The 20,076-nt window shown below is 43.3% G+C and overlaps 1 protein-coding gene and 1 long non-coding RNA gene across 2 annotated transcripts in view; one reads left to right on the top strand and one right to left on the bottom strand.

The window, feature by feature from the left end:
* LOC137142697 (uncharacterized) lies at positions 1–19,104 on the top strand. The gene is made up of 3 exons (XR_010917001.1): positions 1–206; positions 9,373–9,422; positions 18,721–19,104. It is a non-coding gene; the product is annotated as an uncharacterized lncRNA (long non-coding RNA).
* PRRG4 (proline rich and Gla domain 4) overlaps positions 11,680–20,076 on the bottom strand; it is a 27,586-nt gene continuing 19,189 nt past the window's right edge. The window contains exon 7 of the mRNA XM_067532142.1: positions 11,680–11,748. Coding sequence (XP_067388243.1) covers positions 11,740–11,748 — 9 coding nt within the window. The 3' untranslated portion in view covers positions 11,680–11,739. The remainder of the gene's footprint in view (positions 11,749–20,076) is intronic.

Consider the following 20,076-nt stretch of genomic DNA (forward strand, 5'->3'; position numbering starts at 1 on the left):
CACACACACACACCCACACCTCGCTCAGCTGCGGGCGGCGGCAGGCGGGCGGCTCAGGGGAGCTGCACACGGAGCAGGCGGTGGCGGCAGGGGCTGCTGCGAGCCGCCCAGGCGGAGACCCATGTCGGGCTGCTCCTTCCCAGGATGCACCTCCCCCTCTGCAGCTCTGCTCACTGGGGCTTCTTCGGCTAGTCCCGCGGCCAGGGGTAAGGGAGGCCGGGCGGGGAAGGGGGGCTGCCTAGCGGCGGGGCGGCAGACACCGCAAGGCAGGCCCGGGGGTGCCTATAATCCAGTCTCGGAGAAAGGGGGTGGCCGTAATCCCGGTGGAAAGGGGGGCCGTCGCCTAGCTATAGGGGTGAGTCGAAACGCTGGTGGGGAATGTAATCCGGAGGGGACTTTAATACAGCTCCCCAACGCAAGGGAGGGGTATTTGGGTGGGTATAATCCGGAGTCCCTTTAGTGTGGGAGAGGCGTGCTTCATCCCGGCATTCCCGAACTCCCAGGGAGCACCGTGTGCGGGGGGTGTCCGTCGCTGGCGGCCCAGTCGGGGGAAGGCTGAGCTTCCTTCTAGAGCTGGTCCGGAATGTAATTTTCCTTTTCGGCCCGGAGGACTTGGCAGGTAAAGCACCACACCCACCGTCCCCTCCAGGAAGCTTGCTCTTGCCGCCCGCATTATACGGGAGGAGGCATGTTCTCCTTTGCTGTTCGTATAAGGAGGCGGCGGAGAAGAGAGAGTGATAGTCCTTGCGGAGAACCCTCGTTTGCCTATACCTCGTCAAATTGGCCGGTGAGGTTATTGATGTTCTCCCCCATACGCGGGCAGTCATCGCTGTCCCGGAGAAGGAGGGATTTCCCCAACTCCTTCCTTGCATTCCCTGGTGAAGCCTCCACACGCGGTGGTCCCCTTCTCTTCCCCCCACACTTGTTAAGATTTTCCCTACTGGGGAATGTGATAACTTCCAGTTCATCGTCTTCCAAGCATGTGAGAGATATCCCCCTCCGAAATTTACATTCAACAGCAGGTGCCAAGCAGTAAGGATTTGCTGGTAGTCCCAAATGATTTATTAGAGGAAATGTTTGAGCACAAAATAATAAAGCGATAGTCAAGGTTCAAAAAGTACAGTAATACAGCATCCGGGGTTGATATGCAGTGGGGGGGAATGGGGGGTGATCGAGGATGAGCTGTGGCTCCGTGGGAGGGGCTGGGGTGGTGGTGCTTGAGGGTTGCAGGGGAGGGTATGCGGGGGGGGGGGGGACACGCTATCCAGCGTGGAGGGGGGGTCCCTGGGAGGCATTTGCCAGGGAAGGCAAGTGAGTCCATGTGTGGGGGTGGAGGTCTGGGGAATACAGTGGCGTGCAGGGGGATATGTGGGGAATGGGGGACGCTATCTATGGTGGGGAGGAACCCTGGGGGGTTGAGGAGGGAGGGTCCCTGGGAGGCATTTGCCAGGGAAGGCAAGTGGGTCCATGTGTGGGGGTGGAGGTCTGCAGAGTCCAGTGACGTGCGGGGGGGATATGTGTGGAGGGGGGGACGCTATCCAAGGTGGAGGAGATCTCTGGGAGGTTGAGGGGGGAGAGCCCCTGGGAGGCATTTGCCAGGGAAGGCAAGTGAGTCCCTGTGTGAGGGTGAGAGTGGAGGTCAGGGGAGGACGATAGGAGATACATATGTGGGCATGAGGGCACATTTCAATGCATAGTAAAGTCATTGGGGGCATGATCCAGTAGGAAAGAGTATCAAAGTCCATACGGGGTGAAATGATTCTCATTAGTCTAGTGTTCCTTATGGTCGATTGGCAGGTCAGCCCCGTCTTCTTCTGCGGTGGGTGAGTCCATGTGTGGGGGTGGGAATGGGAGCTTGCGGGGGGCAATGATGATGGGGTGGGATGGGCTGCAGTGTCCCGGATGGGGCGTGGTGGTGTTGGGTTTAAGGTTTACAGAGAGAGAGATATATGGGCATGAGGGAGCATTTCAGTGTACAGTGGGGACATTGGGGGTATGGTTCAGTAAAGAGAATACATAGGTCCGTATGGGGTGAAATGTCTCTCAGTAGGCCGGTGTCTCTCACGGTCGGTTGGCGGGCCAGTCCCGTCTTCTCCCGCGGTGGTCTTCGCGGCGTCCATAGTTGCGCCCACCTCGACCGCGGCCTCTGGTGGCGCGTCCACCGCGACCTCTGGTGGTGCGCCGCTCGGGTCGGAGGAGTCAACGGGGCCGGCTGGTTCCAGGAGAGGCTCTCCGGCCTGCTCCTGCTGGTACTGCTGGTGCCCGGAAATGTGTTCAACATATATATCCCTCGACCACCTGATGGCGTCTGACACCATGAGGCGATGCATGAGTTGGGCGTAGCGCCGACCCACACCGCAGGCCCAGAGCACGGGGTCCTTGCGGGCGTCCCAGGTGCCCAGCGCCCCGATGATCAGGGCGTGCACTTGGACCAAGTAACCCTGCTCGCATAGGGTGTCGGCCAAGGGTGCGTACTTCTCTTCCTTGCGGGTGCGAGCTGTCAGGAGAGCCGAGGTGCGGTTCTCAAAGGGGACCGTGATGTCCACCAGGACGATTTTCTTGCGCTCTTCATCCATGATGACGACATCCGGTCTCAGCTGGCTGTTGGTCCCGGGGATGGAAGAGTTGACGGTCACTGTTCCCAGGCAGGTGGGGATGGCCTTCACCAGGTGGTTCTGGACCGCATTGTGCCTCAGTTGCCACGCTCGGGCGTGGGGCGTGCAGCCGCAGATGACGTGTGGCAGAGTCTTGTTGATGTACCCGCACCTTCTACATCGCTTGTCTCAGTTTCCAAAGTGGATGGCTCCATTGAGCGGGAGGCAGTTGAGGTGGGCCCGGTGAACGAAACGCCAGTCAGCGAAGCGGGTGTATTTGCCCTCCGCCAGGAAGTGGTTGCTGGCGTCCCATTGGCTGGTGACCTCAAACACCTTACCCTGATCCGGCTTTTTCCTCAGGTTCTCGAAGTACAGGGAGTGCACGGAGGACTTCAGGTACCTTTCCAGCATGCCTCGAGCGCGGGGGGGGACAATGGTGTCGCCGTCGGCTTTGATCCTGGGTATCAGGACTGACAGCTCCTGTCATTCCTCGCACCACGTCCAGTGGCAGCCGATGCGCTTGCCCAGGCGTCGGGTGGTGTTGCGGGCTCGGGACCAGAGAGAGGTGATGTCGCACGCGTCTCGTCCGAAGATGTCATGTAGGGAGCCACTGAGGTAGGTGGCGATGTCGTGCTTGCTGGGTTCTTGGCAGATCCGCTTCCTCAGTGCCTGCACCAGGGCTCCGTACGCGATGTTACTCACGGTGGCGTCCGGGCAGGTCAGTAGGCGGAAGGCGTGGGTGATGACCGCGATGTCGCAGAGGTCGCCCATGCGCATGACGTTGGCCCCCTCCTGTTTGTGGCCGATGTAGGTTAGCTCATTGCTGGCTCTCATGGGGAGGGACATCCAGCCCTTTACCAGTCGCCTGATGGCGCCGTTGGCTTTGTTGAGGGGGACCTTCGGCATGGCCGAGCCCCTCAGGATGAAGGAGATGGGGGGGATCAGGAAGGTGTTGAGGGCGTTGATCTTCTGCCAGGGGGCCAGCAGGGACTTGTCGATCTTGTCCGCGTTGCTCAGGATTTCCTTGATGGTATCTTCAGGGGTCTGTTGTGCCCGGAAGCCAGTGGGGGTGCCATTCAACAGCAGGTGCCAAGCAATAAGGATTTGCTGGTAGTCCCAAATGATAGTACTCTGAACTTCGTTCCCCCACTCAGCCATCACCATTGCACACTTTCCCGAATTCTTATCCCTAGGTAGGGAGATTACCTCTTGGGGATTAATTTTATACAGTTTCCTCCCAGTGGTGAGGAAAGGGTTTGTTGTGACTCTGTTGCTGCTGATACAGTCTCACTCAGGCTTCTTGAAATTTTCCTCTGTCCCAACTACCCCAGTTTGAGAGCAGCACTGTTGCATGACAGTTGTTTCCTGAAAGTTGTTTTTATTGTTCCTTCAACAGCAGGAATAATAAAAAGAACCAGTCCCTCACCCACCAGTAGACAGAATATTCAGAAAGTAGTATTCAGGAACAAAATCAAAGACCTTGACATATTTTGTTCCACATTGGCTTTAAAGGTGTAGACTAAATGTCTAAATCTGTTTCAATAATAATCAAAATACATTTAACATAAGTACAATTAGATAATAGATATTCTTGATTCTTACATTTATAAGAATATATGAATGGCCATATTGGGTCAGATCAATGCTCCATCTAACCCAGAATCCTATCTTCCAACTTTGGTCAATGCCAGGTGCTTCAGAAGGAATGAATAGAACAGGTAATAATCAAGTGATCCATCCCATTTGCTATTCCCAGGCTCTTGCAAACACCAGTCCCTGCATCTCCTGGCTAATAGCCATTGATGGACTTATCTTCCATGAATTTATCTAGTTCTTTTTAAAACCCTGTTATAGTCTTGGTCTTCACAACAGAAGAAACACAAAGAGTTCCACAGGTTGACTGTGCATTGTGTGAAGAAATACTTCCTTTTGTTCATCTTAAAGCTGCTGCCTATTAATTTCATTTGGTGACCCCCATTCTTTGTGTTATGAAACGGAGTAAATAACACTTCTTTATTTGATTTCTCCACACCAGTCATGATTGTATAGACCTCTATCATTTCCCCCCTTGGTTGCCCTTTTCTGTACCTTTTCCAATTCCAGTATAACTTTTTTTAGATGGGGCGACCAGATCTGCATGCAGTATTCAAGATGTGGGTATACCATGGATTTATAAAGAGGCAATATGATATTTTCTATTTTATTATCTAACCCTTTCCTTATGATTCCCAACATTCTGTTAACTTTTTTGACTGCAGCTGCACATTGAGTGAATATTTTCAGAGAACTATCCACAATGATTCCAAGATCTCTTTCTTAAGTGGTAAAAGCTAATTTAGATTCCATCATTTTATATGCATAGTTGGGATTATGTTTTCCAATGTGCATTACTTGGCATTTATCAACGTTGAATTTCATCTGTCATTTTGTTGCCCAGTCACCCAGTTCTGTAAGATCCTGTAACTCTGTAATTCTGTAACTCTTCACAGTCTGCTTTGAACTTAATTATCTTGAGTAGTTTTGTATCACCTGCAAATTTTGCCATCTCACTGTTTACCTCTTTTTCCAGATCATTTATGAATATGTTGAACAGTACTGGTCCCAGTATGGATCCCTGGGGGACATCACTATTTACCTCTCTCCATGGAAAACTGACCATTTATTCCTACTCTTTGTTTCCTATCTTTTAACCAGTTACTGATCCTGGAGAGGACCTTTGGTGAGGGACCTTGTCAAAGGCTTTCTGAAAATCTAAGTACATTGTATCCACTGGATCACCCTTGTCCACATGCTTGTTGACCCGCTCAAAGAATTCTAGTAGATTGGTGAGGCATGATTTCCCTTTACAAAAACCATGTTGACTCTTCCCCAACAAATCATATTCATCTATGTGTCTGATAATTCTGTTCTTTATTATAGTTTCAATTAATTTGTCTGGTACTGGAGTTAGGCTTACCAGCCTGTAATTGCTGAGATTGCTTCTGGAGCCTTTTTAAAAATTGGCATCACATTAGCTATCCTCCAGTCTCTGATACAGAAGCTTATTTAAATGATAGCTTATATACCACAGTTAGTAGTTCTGCAATTTCATATTTGAGTTCCTTCAGAACTCTTGGGTGTATACCATCTGGGCCTTGTGACTTCTTACTCTTTAATTTATCCATTTTATCCAAAACCTCTTCTAATGCCACTAATGCCAACTCAATCTGGAACAGTTCCTCAAATTTGTCACCTAAAAAGCCTGGCTTTTTATAAACACATGGTTCAAAGATTTTACAATCTAGGATACCTGAGTTAGTAGAGGGCTTCACTGGGAGCAGCCACAGAGATCCACCCGTGGATGACATTGCAGGATTGGGGTCTAGACAAACCTAGAACAGGAATATAGACAGAGGAAAGGGGATAAGGAAAGGAGGGACAAGGGTTCAAACTATTAAAAATATTATCAGTCATATAGCATGTGAATAATACATTCTGATATTTTTAACTCGCATCTGAGGTAAAACAGAGAGGGAACAGCATAGGAGTGGGAATGAGCTGTGTATAATAAGGCAAAAGAAGAGGGGTTCTAAGGAGAGGTGTGAAGGTGCAGTTTGAGGATAGATGGTGAACTGGATAGAGTGGTGTTTCAGATGTAGGGAATAGCATGTAAAAGGCAAAAGAGGGAGGAGAGGATGGAAAACAAGGTTAGAAGAGTGCAGAAATTAAAAGAGTAGAGACTTGAGAAGTTGGTGGTGCAGAGAAGTCGGTGGTGAAGATGAGGAATTTGAACTTTAAAGAGAGTGAATGAATTTAAGGGGGTTGATTGGTCAAAACAGCAGAAATAGAAGATTATTTAATCTTATTATTGGGCAGTGGTTAAGAGAGAGTCAAGGATTTGTTTATAATAGTCCGGGCGAAATAGAACTATGTTTAAACTAATTTTGGCAGTGGAGAAAAACATGAAGATGCAGATTTTAGAAATGTTTTAAAGCCAGAAGCAATAAGATTGGGCAAGAATCTGTATCTGAGCAGACAAGGAAAGAGAGGAATGAAAGATTAACCAAGTCTGTGAATGTGAGTGACCAATTCCAAAACAAACAAACAAAAAAACAGTAGAGTGGTCAGAAAGGGAGAAGGCTAGAGATTTAGGAGCATAGGCTAGGTGTTCATTTTTTGCCATATTTAGTTTAAGGAAGCAGTAGGTCACCCATGAGGAGATAGGAAGAAATGTGGCACTGGACAGAAGGGGAGAGGTAGATGTGAGAGCTATCAGTACAGGGGTAGAAGAAACCATGAATGTATATAAAGTCACACGGGCAAGGGTAGAAAGGAAAAGAGGGAGTTTTCCTTGTCCTTGTCCTATGTCAGCACCTGTACTGCTTGCAGTCTGGAGAAGAGTGGGTGAGGTCGCTCACTGAGTCACTGAGGAAGATACAGGTTGCTATTTACATATGAATTAAATGTGATGACAAAAAGTGACTGCCAGTTTTATGCTAATGCTCAAGTAAATATATAGGTGAGGCTATTGAAAGTAGCATTTCCAGCAGGAAAGGATTTACATATTGTCTTGATTTCCCTGCAGGATCTCAATTATCTCCATTACAATACAGTGTCTCCTGCAAAAGTGTGTGTGTGGGGGGGAGGAATTAAAGACACCCATACTACACACAATGCCTTGTCAATCTTCAGTGTTTGCTGTCAAGAAACTCAGCAAGACTCCCATACATTTTATTGCTACAAGTGTGGATCAACAACATACTAATAAATGGCAGAGCTACCAGTGAATTATGGAGGTCATCTAAAATAAAAAACAATAGAAACTATAGTATCCTATCCCACTGTATATTTTGTTTATACTATATCGATTAGAAAACAGATATTAAAGAGAAAATGTATATAGTGGTATTATGGTATACGACTGTCCATGTAAAGTCATGGTAAATAAGACAACACAACTTTACAAGTAAGAAAATAGTCCAGTTCTCTCTCTCTCTCTCTCTCTCTCTCTCTCACACACATACATGCTAGTTTACTATATCACGCTGGTACAAACATATTTCCCATAAAATCACTGAGGTAGGTCACATGTCGTAAGGGAAGTTGAGTGACATTTGATTTGTTTAATTTCTTTGAAGTAGTTGATGAATGGCCAGGGTGTAACTTGGATACTGTTGTCCACAAGGTGCAGAATAAAGTCAATTTATATAATGGTTTGCACTTTTTGTGCACTGTATAAATCCACTTGTCCTAATGGTAAGCTCTGAGACCTTTACAGCTTTTTGGCACACTGAGTCTGGCTGTTTGCCTCTGTTCTATACCTGGGAAATCCATTTTGAATTGTCCTTGTCTCAGTGTTTTACATTTTTGTGCTTCATTATTATTTGATTAGGAGGATATCATTTTTTAAATCTTTTAACACAAATGGGCTCAGAAAGGATCCCACTTAGAAAGAATTAGCTCTTTATAGTGCCTGATCTTGATATCTCCCAGGATTTCACTGAAAGGTCTTTCAATGATCTCTCTAATGGTTCTTTGATTGTCCTAATCTTTATTTTATGTTTAGTACTTAAGTTATTTAAATGTATATAGTGAAATGTACATATAAAGACAAGGATTATGTTTGGATTTAAACTAGTGTATATACATTTTAAACCCTAAACACTAGTGTGAAAGTATTTGGATTATTTTGGTTCTTGTTGTGTTAGCAAGTAAAAATTTAGTTTCAAATACAGTAATTGTCTTCCTTTCAAGAGCTGAGCTTCAGTTGGCTATGTATAACAAGAACCTGATTTTCAGAGATGTTGAACACTTGCAACCTGTACTGAAGATAGTAGGAGCCGCAGAGGCTATTGTATCTGAAATCAGGCTCCAAGTATTTAATGTTACAAAAGATACTTTTCTGAAACATGTGCCAATGCAATTTTTTAATCTATGGGGATAAATTAGAAAATCTTTCCTTTATACATTAGGAAACAAGACTGAATTAAGAGATTTGATATCTGAAATTTAAATACAATGATATAGTACTTGTGGTTTAGCAGGCTTTACCTGTTAAACTGACCTGCAGAGATCTTTTTTTAGCTCATTGGTTGCCACTCAGTTTCTGTAGAATTTAATAATTTAATTTATTTTAAAAAGAAAAATAATAACTAGAGTTCAGAATGTCTTTTACAAGGGAAAAACCCTGTGTTGGGAACAGGAGACAGTGAGTTTCAACTTTGATTTTCCTAAGAATTGTCCCGTTGGGGAAAAGACAGACTTTACTCTCCCATTGAATTGAGTGGGTTCAGTTCTCTAAGCCTGCAGACCTTGGGAGTGCTATAGGAGGCAACTCCATCAATATGGATGCCTTGTCCCTCTGCATTCTACTGGGGCTATCCATGAATGCTGCCCCCAGATGCTGATGGATGTGGGTCACTGTTTAGTGGTCCACACTACTTGAGGTTGTATTACTTAGTCAGAATTGTCTTTCTCAGGGATTCCCCATCAGGTTTGGGAAGATTGTGCCACAGATACTCCACCATCCCACACATGCAAGAAAGCTCTCTCTCCTTCCATGGCTCCATAAGAAAGATACCCTTGAAATAGGTCCTCTCTGCTTTTGAAAGTGGAGGTGATTATCCAGCCCAAAGTTTCCAGCCTTTCCAAATAGGAAAGTGTGTAGTGCTGTCTTCCTGAGTCTGCAGAGAAGGAACTTGAAACTATAGATCTGAATACTGGTAGAGAAATAAATAAAACCAAACTCATGGAAAATTTTGTGGATGTACTGAAAACAACAATATTCTGATTCTTATAGAACTATGCTTCATACCTTGAAAACTGTGAATGTCCAGAATTCTTTTCCAGGTAAGCACACCAATCATTAACACTTTTATTGCTGAACTGTATTACTACTGATCATTTTCACAAAATTATCCAGCTATTGTATTTATCCAGTAGGCTAGAAATCATAGAAGTTACAGATGGAAAGGACATACTGTGTCTGTGGAGAACAATCCATGGTCCTCTTCTTCAGTAATTTTCTCAACCAAGTATTGACAAGAGTAGATTCTGAGTTAGGAAAGGAGATATGGGTACATGTGCTGGATAGGGTGAGATGATCTAGAGACTTCAGCTACAGTTGGTTAAGAAAGTTGGTGGAAGCCGCATTGTGCAGCTGACTGTGCAATATTTATCACTATCTCCCAAGCATGAAGCACAGCTTGACTTTCAACAGCTGAGAAAATACTATATTGTGGTGTTAGTAATACTTAGCTTTGCAGCTGTCAGGAGAGCAGAAGAGTTTTCTAACAGATGCATGCATTTTTCCACTTGTGAACAAAAACTCCAGAAATGTATGACTCTTGGCCTTATGCTGAATGGATAGACTCATAGACTTTAAGGTCAGAAGGGACCATCGTGATCATCTAGTCTGACCTTGTACACATTGGAGGCCATAGAATGTCATCCACCCACTCCTGTAATAGACTCCTAACCTCTGGCTGAGTTACTGAGGTCCTCAAATCATGGTTTAAAGACTTCAAGTTACAGAGAATTCATCATTTACACTAATTTAAACCTGCAAGTGACCCATTCCCCATGCTGCAGGGGAAGGCAAAAAACCCTTAAGGTCTCTGCCAATCTGACCTGGGAGAAAATTCCTTCCTGACCCCCAAATATGGTGATCAGTTAGACCCTGAGCATGTGGGCAAGACCCACAAGTCAGACACCTGGGAAAGAATTCTCTGTAGTAACTCAGAGACCTCTCTATCTAGTGTCCCATCACCGGCCACTGGAAATATTTGTTGCTATCAGTCGCAGATTGGCTACATGCCATTGTAGGCAGTTTCATCATACCATCCCTTCTATAAACTTTCCAAACTCAGTCTTGAAGCCAGTTAGGTTTTTTGTCCCCACTGCTCCCCTTAATTCAGATACTTTTAAGGTGACAAAAAATGTTCTAATTATTTAAAGACCCATGTTCAATTGAATCTCCAAAAAACTGAAAACAAAGCTGAGCTAGGACTGATTGGTTTACAATGTTCTGATCCAAGTTTAGTGAAAGAAACATTTCAGCTTTACTAATGCCCACTTATATGAGGGCTGCTATTTATACAGGCTTCTTTTAAGTGTGTAAATGTCAGAAGAGGATACCCTCACACAGAGTAGAGGCTTAGGTTGAGACCCATAAAGGAACTCAAGTATTGTAATGCTGAGCATCACAGCCAATTATTAGGTGCCTAGAAAAATCATAGGAAACAAACTGCAAGCCACAAAGCTGAGTTAGGTGCCTAAGCTCCCTACACATTGAATAGGGGGAGAGAGGTGCCTAAGAATGTGATCCTCAAAAAACCTGCACTCTAGGTGCAGAGCTGCCCAACCTAGCCAATGGGAGATGGGGATGTGAGGGGTATGTGCTAAGCCCTGCTCCTCTCTCACATTTATTTAGGCACTTAAGTCTGGACTGCACAGAGGCACCTACCTCTGCTTAGTGATCCACAAATAGGAACCTGACACCCAGAGTCTCTTTTCCAAAGAGCAGATTTTGTCTTTCTGTGTGTTTTCTAAAACATATGTACATAGTCTTATGTACATTTAGCTGATTACAACATCAAGTTAGGTAGGTTCTGCCAGATTCTGCCAGGTAGCAGTTGTGGCCCTCACAGCAAAAGATTATGCACAGCTGATGAAATGTGGTATTTCTCAAAAAGCAGTTAGCTCATGGTTTAACAAGGGAAATATTTATTTTAAAATGTATCAGGTGTTTCTCTTTGTATAATATCCAAATATTAGATATCTAACAATAAATCTCCATTTAAAAGTAAGGTTATAGAGATCTTTAAGGCTTTTAAACTAGATCTGCTATAGTAAGGCTTTCTATTACCAAGTTATGTTTAGTAATCACAGTTGTTAATTATTTCTCAAATGAAGTTGGAAGATATTGTACCAAGACTTTGGGACCTTACGTTTCTGTAAGGCTATTTTTAAACTGTCATTGAAACAGACTGATATCCAGAAGAAAACACTTTTCCTGATCTTTTTAAACATCTTTACTATCTATAGAACATGGACTTGTTTTCTAGAGGTTCCCAAGGTGTGGACTGTAGACGGCTGGCTGGTCCTCCTCCTTGTTTCAGCTCCTACAATAATCAAGATGCCCCACAAAGAAGAGCCTGGAAGCCAATCAAAGTAGCTGAAAATAAGGAAAAAGAGCTACTTTAGCTAACTCTTCTAGGACAAGCTGCTTTCAGGGACCAAAGTCAGCAGCAGGAATGGAGCCACTAGCAGAAAAGACGTGCAGGGGGAGGAGACCAGCTGGTTGGGCTGCATGTCTAGGAAAGAACGGAATTAAGCAAGAAGGAAGCATTTGCAAGAGGTGGTTTTGACCAAGCAGCAAGGAAGGAGAAAAGAAGAAAAGGGAGGAAGGTAACAGAGAGCATGTGCAGAACAGCTGGGAAAAGAGAAACAAAATACACGAGAAGGAAAGATGAAATAAAGAGCAAGATTAACTCTTCACAACGGACAAACTTTATTGCATTAAGGACTATTAAAATACATTACATATTTTTCTTCTCTTTTCTGTGTAAGCAACTGATATAATTAAAGTCAGCTGACAGTCGCAGAAGCCTTAATAAATGCAAACAGGAATTGACACTGTGCAGGTCAACAATAAAGGTGTTGAAGAACAAGGATGGAAAAGCAGTAATAAATAGAACAGGGATGGAAGTGGTCTACAAAGATTTTTACATCGAACTGTTTGCATCCCAAATAATTGTCCCATTACCAACACTTCAACAGACCAATGACTCCTGGTTCTCATCAGTGAAGTTTGACATGCAGCTTTCCAAATGAAGGAAGGAAAAGCTCTAGGAAAAGATGGGTTGACAACCAAAATGATAAGAGCTGGAGGCCAAGATCTCTGGGAAATCCTTGCTCAGAGGTTTACTGCTACTTGGAAATGCAAACGATACCATCTAGCTGGAAGGAGTCTAACATCATTTTACTGCACAAGAAGGGCAACCGTGAAGATCTAAACAACTATTGTCCAATACGACTGCTCTCACATTTCTACAAGCTAGTCACTAAAATAATAACAAACTAACTCTCATAGAGTCTGGACAAGCAGTAGCTGAGAGAGCAGGCAGGTTTTTGAATGAATTCCAGCACAATGGACCATATCTTCACTATAAACCAGCTATTGGAGCCAGTGGCGTATTGTGGGTCTCCAGCGCCCGGGGGCTAAGCCTGCATTTGCACCCCTGCCCTCCCTGCAGAGCAGGAGGGATCCTGGTGCTGCCCCCCAGCTGTCTCGGGAAGGGGGGTCTGTACCTACGGGGAGGGGCATGAGGCCTGGGGAGGGCGCAAATGCAGGCTTGGCTCTGCCGCCCCCCACTTACCCACTGTGCGGCACCCACCTCTCCCACTCCAGCCCCATAGCCTGGTGTTGGCTTGGACAGGGGCAGCCTTACCCCTTGGCCTGGGGGGGGGGGAGGGCAAGCTGGCCCTTCACGACATGCGGGGGGAATACGAGAGCAGGAGAAACTGCCCCTCAGCCTTCTGTGCCCCACCCGCCCGTCGTGAACGGCCAGTCTAGCGCCCTGCACTTACTCACTGCTCCAGCCCCTCAGCCCAGCGCCGGCTCAGACAGGGCAGCCTCATCCTCCGGCATGGGGGAGGGCACTGGGCTGGCCGTTCACGACATGCAGTGGATGCTGGAGGGGCTAGTGCCCCCATCCCTTGCACATTGTGAAGGGCCGGCCTGGCACCTTCTGCAGACTGGCGGAGGGCCTGGTTCCCCCCATCCCCTCTTTGGTACACCACTGATCAGTGCACTGAAGGGAATACAAATTCCCTTTATGCACTGCTTTCCTCAACTATGAAAAAGCATTCGATGGTGCTAAGATCAGTGCATTATTGAAAGCTCTCGCAGAGCAGGACATTGACACAAATTACATCAAATTACTAAAGAAAACAAACTGACTGCACTATGGATATAACTCTGTTTGACACTCCCCTCCACATCCCAATCACAAAAGCTGTGAAGCAAGGAGACACGGTTTCACTGAAACTCTTTACAGCCTGCCTCAAAATGATAATGAGGTGGATGAACTGGAAGGGTGAAATAAATGTCAATGGAGAGCAGTTAAATCATCTCAGATTTGCTTACGATATCATGTTGATTGCCAAAAACACTATCAAACTACAGAAAATACTGCAAGAATTCAACACAAAAAACAGCCAAGTTGGACTGAAAATGAACTGCTCCAAAACACAATTTATGTGGTCTGATGCCATGCCAAAAGCCCAAATAACAATTAAGGGAGAACAAATAGAAGAAGTTGAACAATACATTTACTTGGGCTGAGATATTAATATGTGCCATGGTCAGGAAGGCAAACCTCTCGCGAAGAAAGAAGGCTCGGTGGCGTGCATTTAATTCTATCATGAATGACTTCTAAGGAAAAATCAATAAGGCACGACGTGCCAACCTCTTCAACTCAACAGTACTGCCGGAAATATATGGCAGTGAAACATGGGCACTGACAAAGATAAAGGAGCAACAACTGTCCATCACAGAGAGAGCGATGGAGAGAAGAATTCTGGGGATTTCAATCCACGATCGAATCCCCAATGAAGTAAGTACAGAGTGGAGTGGAGGATGTTGTCATTGAAAGCAGGTACAATAAAATGCAATGAGTCAGGCATACAACTAGGCTCACTGACCATTAGCTGTCACCAGTTGGTACCCATGGGAACTGAAATGACCACTCGGCCGACCTCCAAAGAGATGGGAAGACTTTGTTGTGAAAAGGCATGGAGAAGGAAGGAAGGCCAGGATAAGAGAAGAATGGAAGATGTATTGTGATTGGCGCAATATATACAAGAGCTGAATGATCAAGGTGACCATAGGGATGTTACGTGATTGCAGATGAGAGGGTAGGTGGTACATAAAGACTTCCTCTCTATAAAAGTGTCCACACAATGAAAATATTTCAGAATTTCTATTCTATGTTTTGATTTAAATTTCTTGGGCCTACTTTAACTGAGATTAATAACCAAACTCCAGCTCATTTCAGTGGGAACAGGATTGGGTCTACTGTTGATACAATTATAAGAGCTGTCATTCCTAGGCACGATCTAGACCCATGTTGACTTTTCAGTTTTTGTCCCATCGTTCAGGCCAGTTCTATTCAAGATAGTCAAGGCTTTAAAACTATATTTACAGTTTGAACTAAAATACATAGGATTTGTAATGAACTAGCTCAGAAGTTATGAATTGCATGGAAAATGTGTTAATCTGAATTCTGGCTAACTTTTTTTAGTGATGCAGAGTAGGGTGGTGTTCTAAGTTGTACTATCCAAGCTAGGATAGTACAATAGTGAAGGCTTTGATAATACAGCACTGTGGAGTTCCATGTTTATTCTCTCTGTAATTCCACTCCCTTTACTATTAATATTTTTTCCACAGTGGCCGCCCTGAAAACTATGCCTGGGATTTCAAAATTAAACTCGTTTTTTTTTCTGCAAGCCAAATTCTGCCATTAGTTACATTAGTGCAATCTCATTGTCCACAAATTCTTCACTTGGTTTTCTAGCTCTGGGGACAGAACTTGTCTGTAGAATCTTTATAATAAATTGATATATTCATTTCAGATAAATGAAGATACACTTGTTTATGCCAGTAGCAAATTTGAGTATCATACTCTGAGCATATTATTGTTTGAATTCCTTTGTTCATCATCATGTGCAGAGGACAGGTCAGTATATTACTGAGTAATATCTCCAGCAGATCTAGGACTTTAAAAACAACAACAGCTGGGCAAAACCTTTGGAATAAAGCAGATTAAACTTTTCTAGTTATAAAACCAAATTGCTGCCCACATGTTCACAATCCTTCAGAAGACAAGAGTGGGGAGTGAGTTTATTCCAGGATGGAATATGAATGGATGGAATGCAGAACACGAAGGTTTCTTATGGTTGTAACCCAAAACCAAGAAAAATGTGTCAGATTCTGCAGGGTTTCACCTTCCATTTTCTGGTTTGTTTGAACTTGAAACACTGTGAATATTAAAGGTTGCGTGAGGACCAAAATACAAAGAATTGAGAAATTACATGCAAAGTGGATTTTGCATGGCTCTAATGGTAACCCTCAGGTTAGAAAGCAGGTCTATGAATAGCTGAAGCAAATCTGAATTAAACATGTTACCTGGAGTAGAAGTTGAAAAGGTTTTTTTTTTTAAAATTTAGTCTCCTTAGGAGTGGTGAGAAATACATTGTTAAGAAGAGGCCTGAGTGACAGTGGTGCTGAGCTTTTCGTAGCATGGACCTTGTTCCCTCCCAATTTTCCATCCCATTCATAACTACATCAAGGAAGTTGCAAATACAGCAAATATCTACATGGAAATCAATGCAAAGAAAGTATGTTTTCATGTGTTGAATGAAACTTTTCTCATGGCATGCTTCTCTCTTCATTTCATTTCCTTCTGATCTGCTCTGTTTCTCAGCCTGCCTGCTCCTTGTAAATGCTAGCAGTGGCATGGCTTATCTTCTACTCCCTTTGCTCCTGGACATCCTTTCCTTTTCTTCTACATGTTACCTCAACTGCTTTGTTCATTTCTCTCAAATGTGCCACTTAGTTTTCATCTATGAACCTTTTTCTGCTGCTTCTGGTTTCCATCTCTGATCGCTCCTGGTGTTGGCTAGCAGCTCCTGTCTTGCTGTCCTCTCTGGAGCAACAACTGACCTCTCCTGGAGGCAGTAAGGCTTCTTTGTGATGGAAAATTTGCACCTATATAAACATCTTAATGTAAGCAGATTGAACTAGCAACCTGTGACCTACCAGCTTTCTGTAGACCCCCCACCTCCTCTTTATAATTAACTGCAGTTTTTGGCCCTTGGAACTTTTACGTATATTTGCAAACAGTAACTGTTTTAAAGTGAGATGCCAGTAGTGATTAGTATTAAATATGATGTTGCCCATTAACTTGTACTACTAATTCAGGGATGTATTTATCATAACTAAGAGCTCTGCAGCTTTTTTCTCATAAGTGATGGAGGGCAACATGCAATACTTCTGTAACTGTGGTGTGCAAAGTTGGATTTGTTACATGCTAGCTGTTAATCATTCCATTGCTATGAACTCGGTGCATTTTGCGATTCTGTTAATGGGACTGGAAGTTCCCCTGAAAAAGCTGCACTCACAAAAGCACTTCTGTTCAGTAGTACAGGTATAACATTTTGCTAGTAAGATGACACTTAGCCTTACCTATAAAAACAAGTTCAAAAGCCAATAGTCTAAAATATGAAAAAACAAATTGACGGTTAAAGGTGCTATTTTTTCTATTTTGAAATCTGTGGTTAAAATATACATTAACATTAAATAGAGGTAATTTCTTGCTCTGTAATAGTTCTGTTTTTTAAAAAATAGAGAATTTCTAGACAGTGAAATGGCAAGTTTTTCCCTTCAGCCAGGTTTATCTTTCTTGAGTAAGTGTTATACCAAAAAAGGTGCAAACATAAGAGAATTGCAAGATACAGCTTTTTCCTGCTCTGTTTGTGTATAGAAGACCATCTGTCACATGGTAGAACTTTGCCTTCTGTGAAAGATAACGTTAGGAACAAGCCTTTTGTTCAGCATTTGAGGCTGTAGTCCAGACTGGAAATTGTCAAAGTAAAAAAATAATGATGTGGTAGATGGGCTTTTTGCGGGGGGTGGGGAAGGTGCTCAGTCTTGATGGAGTTGTAGAGTTAAAAAACTTTTTCAGTTGTACTACCAGTTTCTTTTGCAGGGTGAATGAGTATTTCTCCCTTCTGCTGTGGTTGCAAAGCATTTACTTTGAGAGATTACTTTTCATGATAATATGGAAACTGGCACATCTTCAGCATTACATGAGGGAAAAAAAGCAAGCAGTTGGTGTCAAATAGTCTGTACAGTTTCCTCTTATGGCAGAGGGCTTGAGGCGGGAGTGAAGTGTTCTAGTAAAATTAGACAAAAATATACTAGTAACTAGAGTAACACTGTTCTGAAAACAGGTTTATTATACAAATGTTTACAAAAGTCAGAAGTTACTGTTAAAATTACAGCTAGACAGCCAGTACATTTTGGGAATGTGTGTGGGTTCTGAAGAAAGGTGGTAAATTGATTTTTTTGCTATGAAAGTTATATAGCTGATAAATCTGTTACAGATATGAATACAGAAATAATTTTAAATGGAGGTAAATCACGTTGTAAAGCACAGGTTCTCAACCTCAGACTCACAACCCACCCTTCCTTTTTTAGATAGAAGGGCCCCAAAACTTTTCTGTTTTAACGTGGAGTCACAATATGGAAAAGGCTCCACAATATGGTTTTAAAAGAACTATTGATCACAATAATCAAGTAATTTCATTAACTTCTGTTTACAAGTGTTCTCTTTTTTTTTTTTTTATAAACTCCTCAACACTGGTGGCACTAATCTAAACACAGGTAAAACTCTTCACCTAAGCTGCACTTGCTAGGGCTGGGCTTTGTTTCAGGAGAGAGCTACCAAACTAAAACAAACTCTAGTTAATTTTACATGCACAGTTAGTTATTAAAACAATCTTCCATAAGCAAGTTTGACAGCAGCATGTAGATATATTCAAAGTGGCCCAGTACATTTTGATTAGTCATTTCATTTTGCATCTAAACCCACTCTCCTTGAAGTCAATGAGAAATTTGCCATTGACTTCAATGGAAGCAGGATCAAACCCTCAAGTCCATAATGGGTATGCTGGTATTTCTCAGACTTATTTGTCACACATTTTGCTCCTTCATTAGGCCTATAAAAAAAGTAAATGTAATAATTTTACATTTATAATATCTTTCATTAGCACTCAAAATGCATTATGAAAAGGTAGATATCCTCATTTTACCCAACTAAACAGCAGTCAAGAGGTTTGTCCAAGGTTATTCAGTTGGCAGAACTGGAAACAGAACCTAGGAATGCTGATATCCAGTCATTTGTGTGACAGATATGGCAATATCCTTAAACTTAATATCATAAGATCTTCTATGTATTATTGTGGGCCAGGATTGTATATAACTTCTTTATGGGGGAGGTGTGACAAAGATTGTAACACCATGCAGGATCTTTGTGATCCATTGTTTTAAATGAATTATTTATGTATGATTGTGTTATTCCAGGTGGGAAGGCTACCAAAGCTCATCCAGGAACTAAAAACAGTGGATGGTGATTAAGGCTAAGCAGCTGGTTGTAACCACCTCAGAGACGCATTACCTCCTGGAGAGTCTCGCATATATTAAATCAAACCAGATTCCCCAGAGGCCAACAGACAAGAAAGGACTTTTGGATAAATAATCTGAGGTTAAACTGACCCTGGGCCTTCTTTCTGATCCAGCAATTAGACAGAATTTTCTATCCAAGGGAGGAGGACCCCAATCCTTAGGGAAGGGTTGGAAGAACTTGACCTACTAAGGCCCCCATACAATTAATGGGTGACCTCTGGTAAGCTTATTAGCATGTATGTGGGTTTTTAATATGTTTTCTCTGTCATGCTTTCACCCAAAAATGTGCTTGTTTATATAAAGAGCTGTGTGGTAACTTGTGACTTCTGGCAATTACAACTGTTCCTAGCTTTCAAAACCCAGACAGTGACCTGTTTAGGCAGTGTGGCTTGCTGGGAATATTAAAGTAAGCAGGGAACTATGAAGCTTGGAAAAACCCCAACAAGAAGGGTAGAGACCTGCATGTCTCTCCCAAGAGAGGTGATGGCTGAGGAGCCTGGAGCTGGTGCCCTTGAGAGACCACACAAGGGTAATACAAGCATAGTTGCCCTGAACTCAGAGAACTTGCTCTAACCAATATTCCCTACAGCCTAGCAATACAATTTTATAAGTCAGGCTCTAGGGATGAGTGAAGGGTTGTGAAGTTGGATAGACTTAAACTTGTACAATTGAAAGGAACCATTAAAGAGAAATCAAAGGCAATGGGTACAGAAGTGATGTATCATTCTCATCTTAGACCTGTTCTGTGAGAATGGAAGTAAAAGCAGTGTATAAACAAATACAATTTAATGTAAGAAATAAGGACTTTAGTTTACAGCTCTTAACAACCCATGCTCTGTTCACTTTAAAAAATATCATCCCTCCTACCCCACCATGCCTATTCCAAAAGACAAAAAGCAGATGCACTTAAATGCATGGTTGATATTCAAATTTATATTTACTCCTCCAAACCCTGTATCAAAAATGTCCTGGAATATAAATTTAGTCTCTATTACTCTCTCATAACACCTGTACTTCTAAAGATGAGAGCAGGTAAAATTGCAAATGTGATGATAGTTCTGAATTTGAGCCCCCATACTGTACCAGTTATATTTAATATTTTTCCCCATAGTATCTACAGGTGAGTGAATATCCCTAAACAGAAGATCAGAGGGGGATGGGAATGATGGTAAAAGGGCTTGGGGCACAAAAGAATCACCTTAGGAAACAAATCTTGCTCTTCAGAGGAATTTTTCCCACCCACTTTAAAAGTTT

This window comes from Emydura macquarii, unplaced genomic scaffold (assembly GCF_026122565.2).
Source record: "Emydura macquarii macquarii isolate MOO-44397 ecotype Brisbane River unplaced genomic scaffold, CSIRO-AGI_Emac_v2 contig_3240, whole genome shotgun sequence".
In the NCBI taxonomy this organism is placed as follows: Eukaryota; Metazoa; Chordata; order Testudines; family Chelidae; genus Emydura; species Emydura macquarii.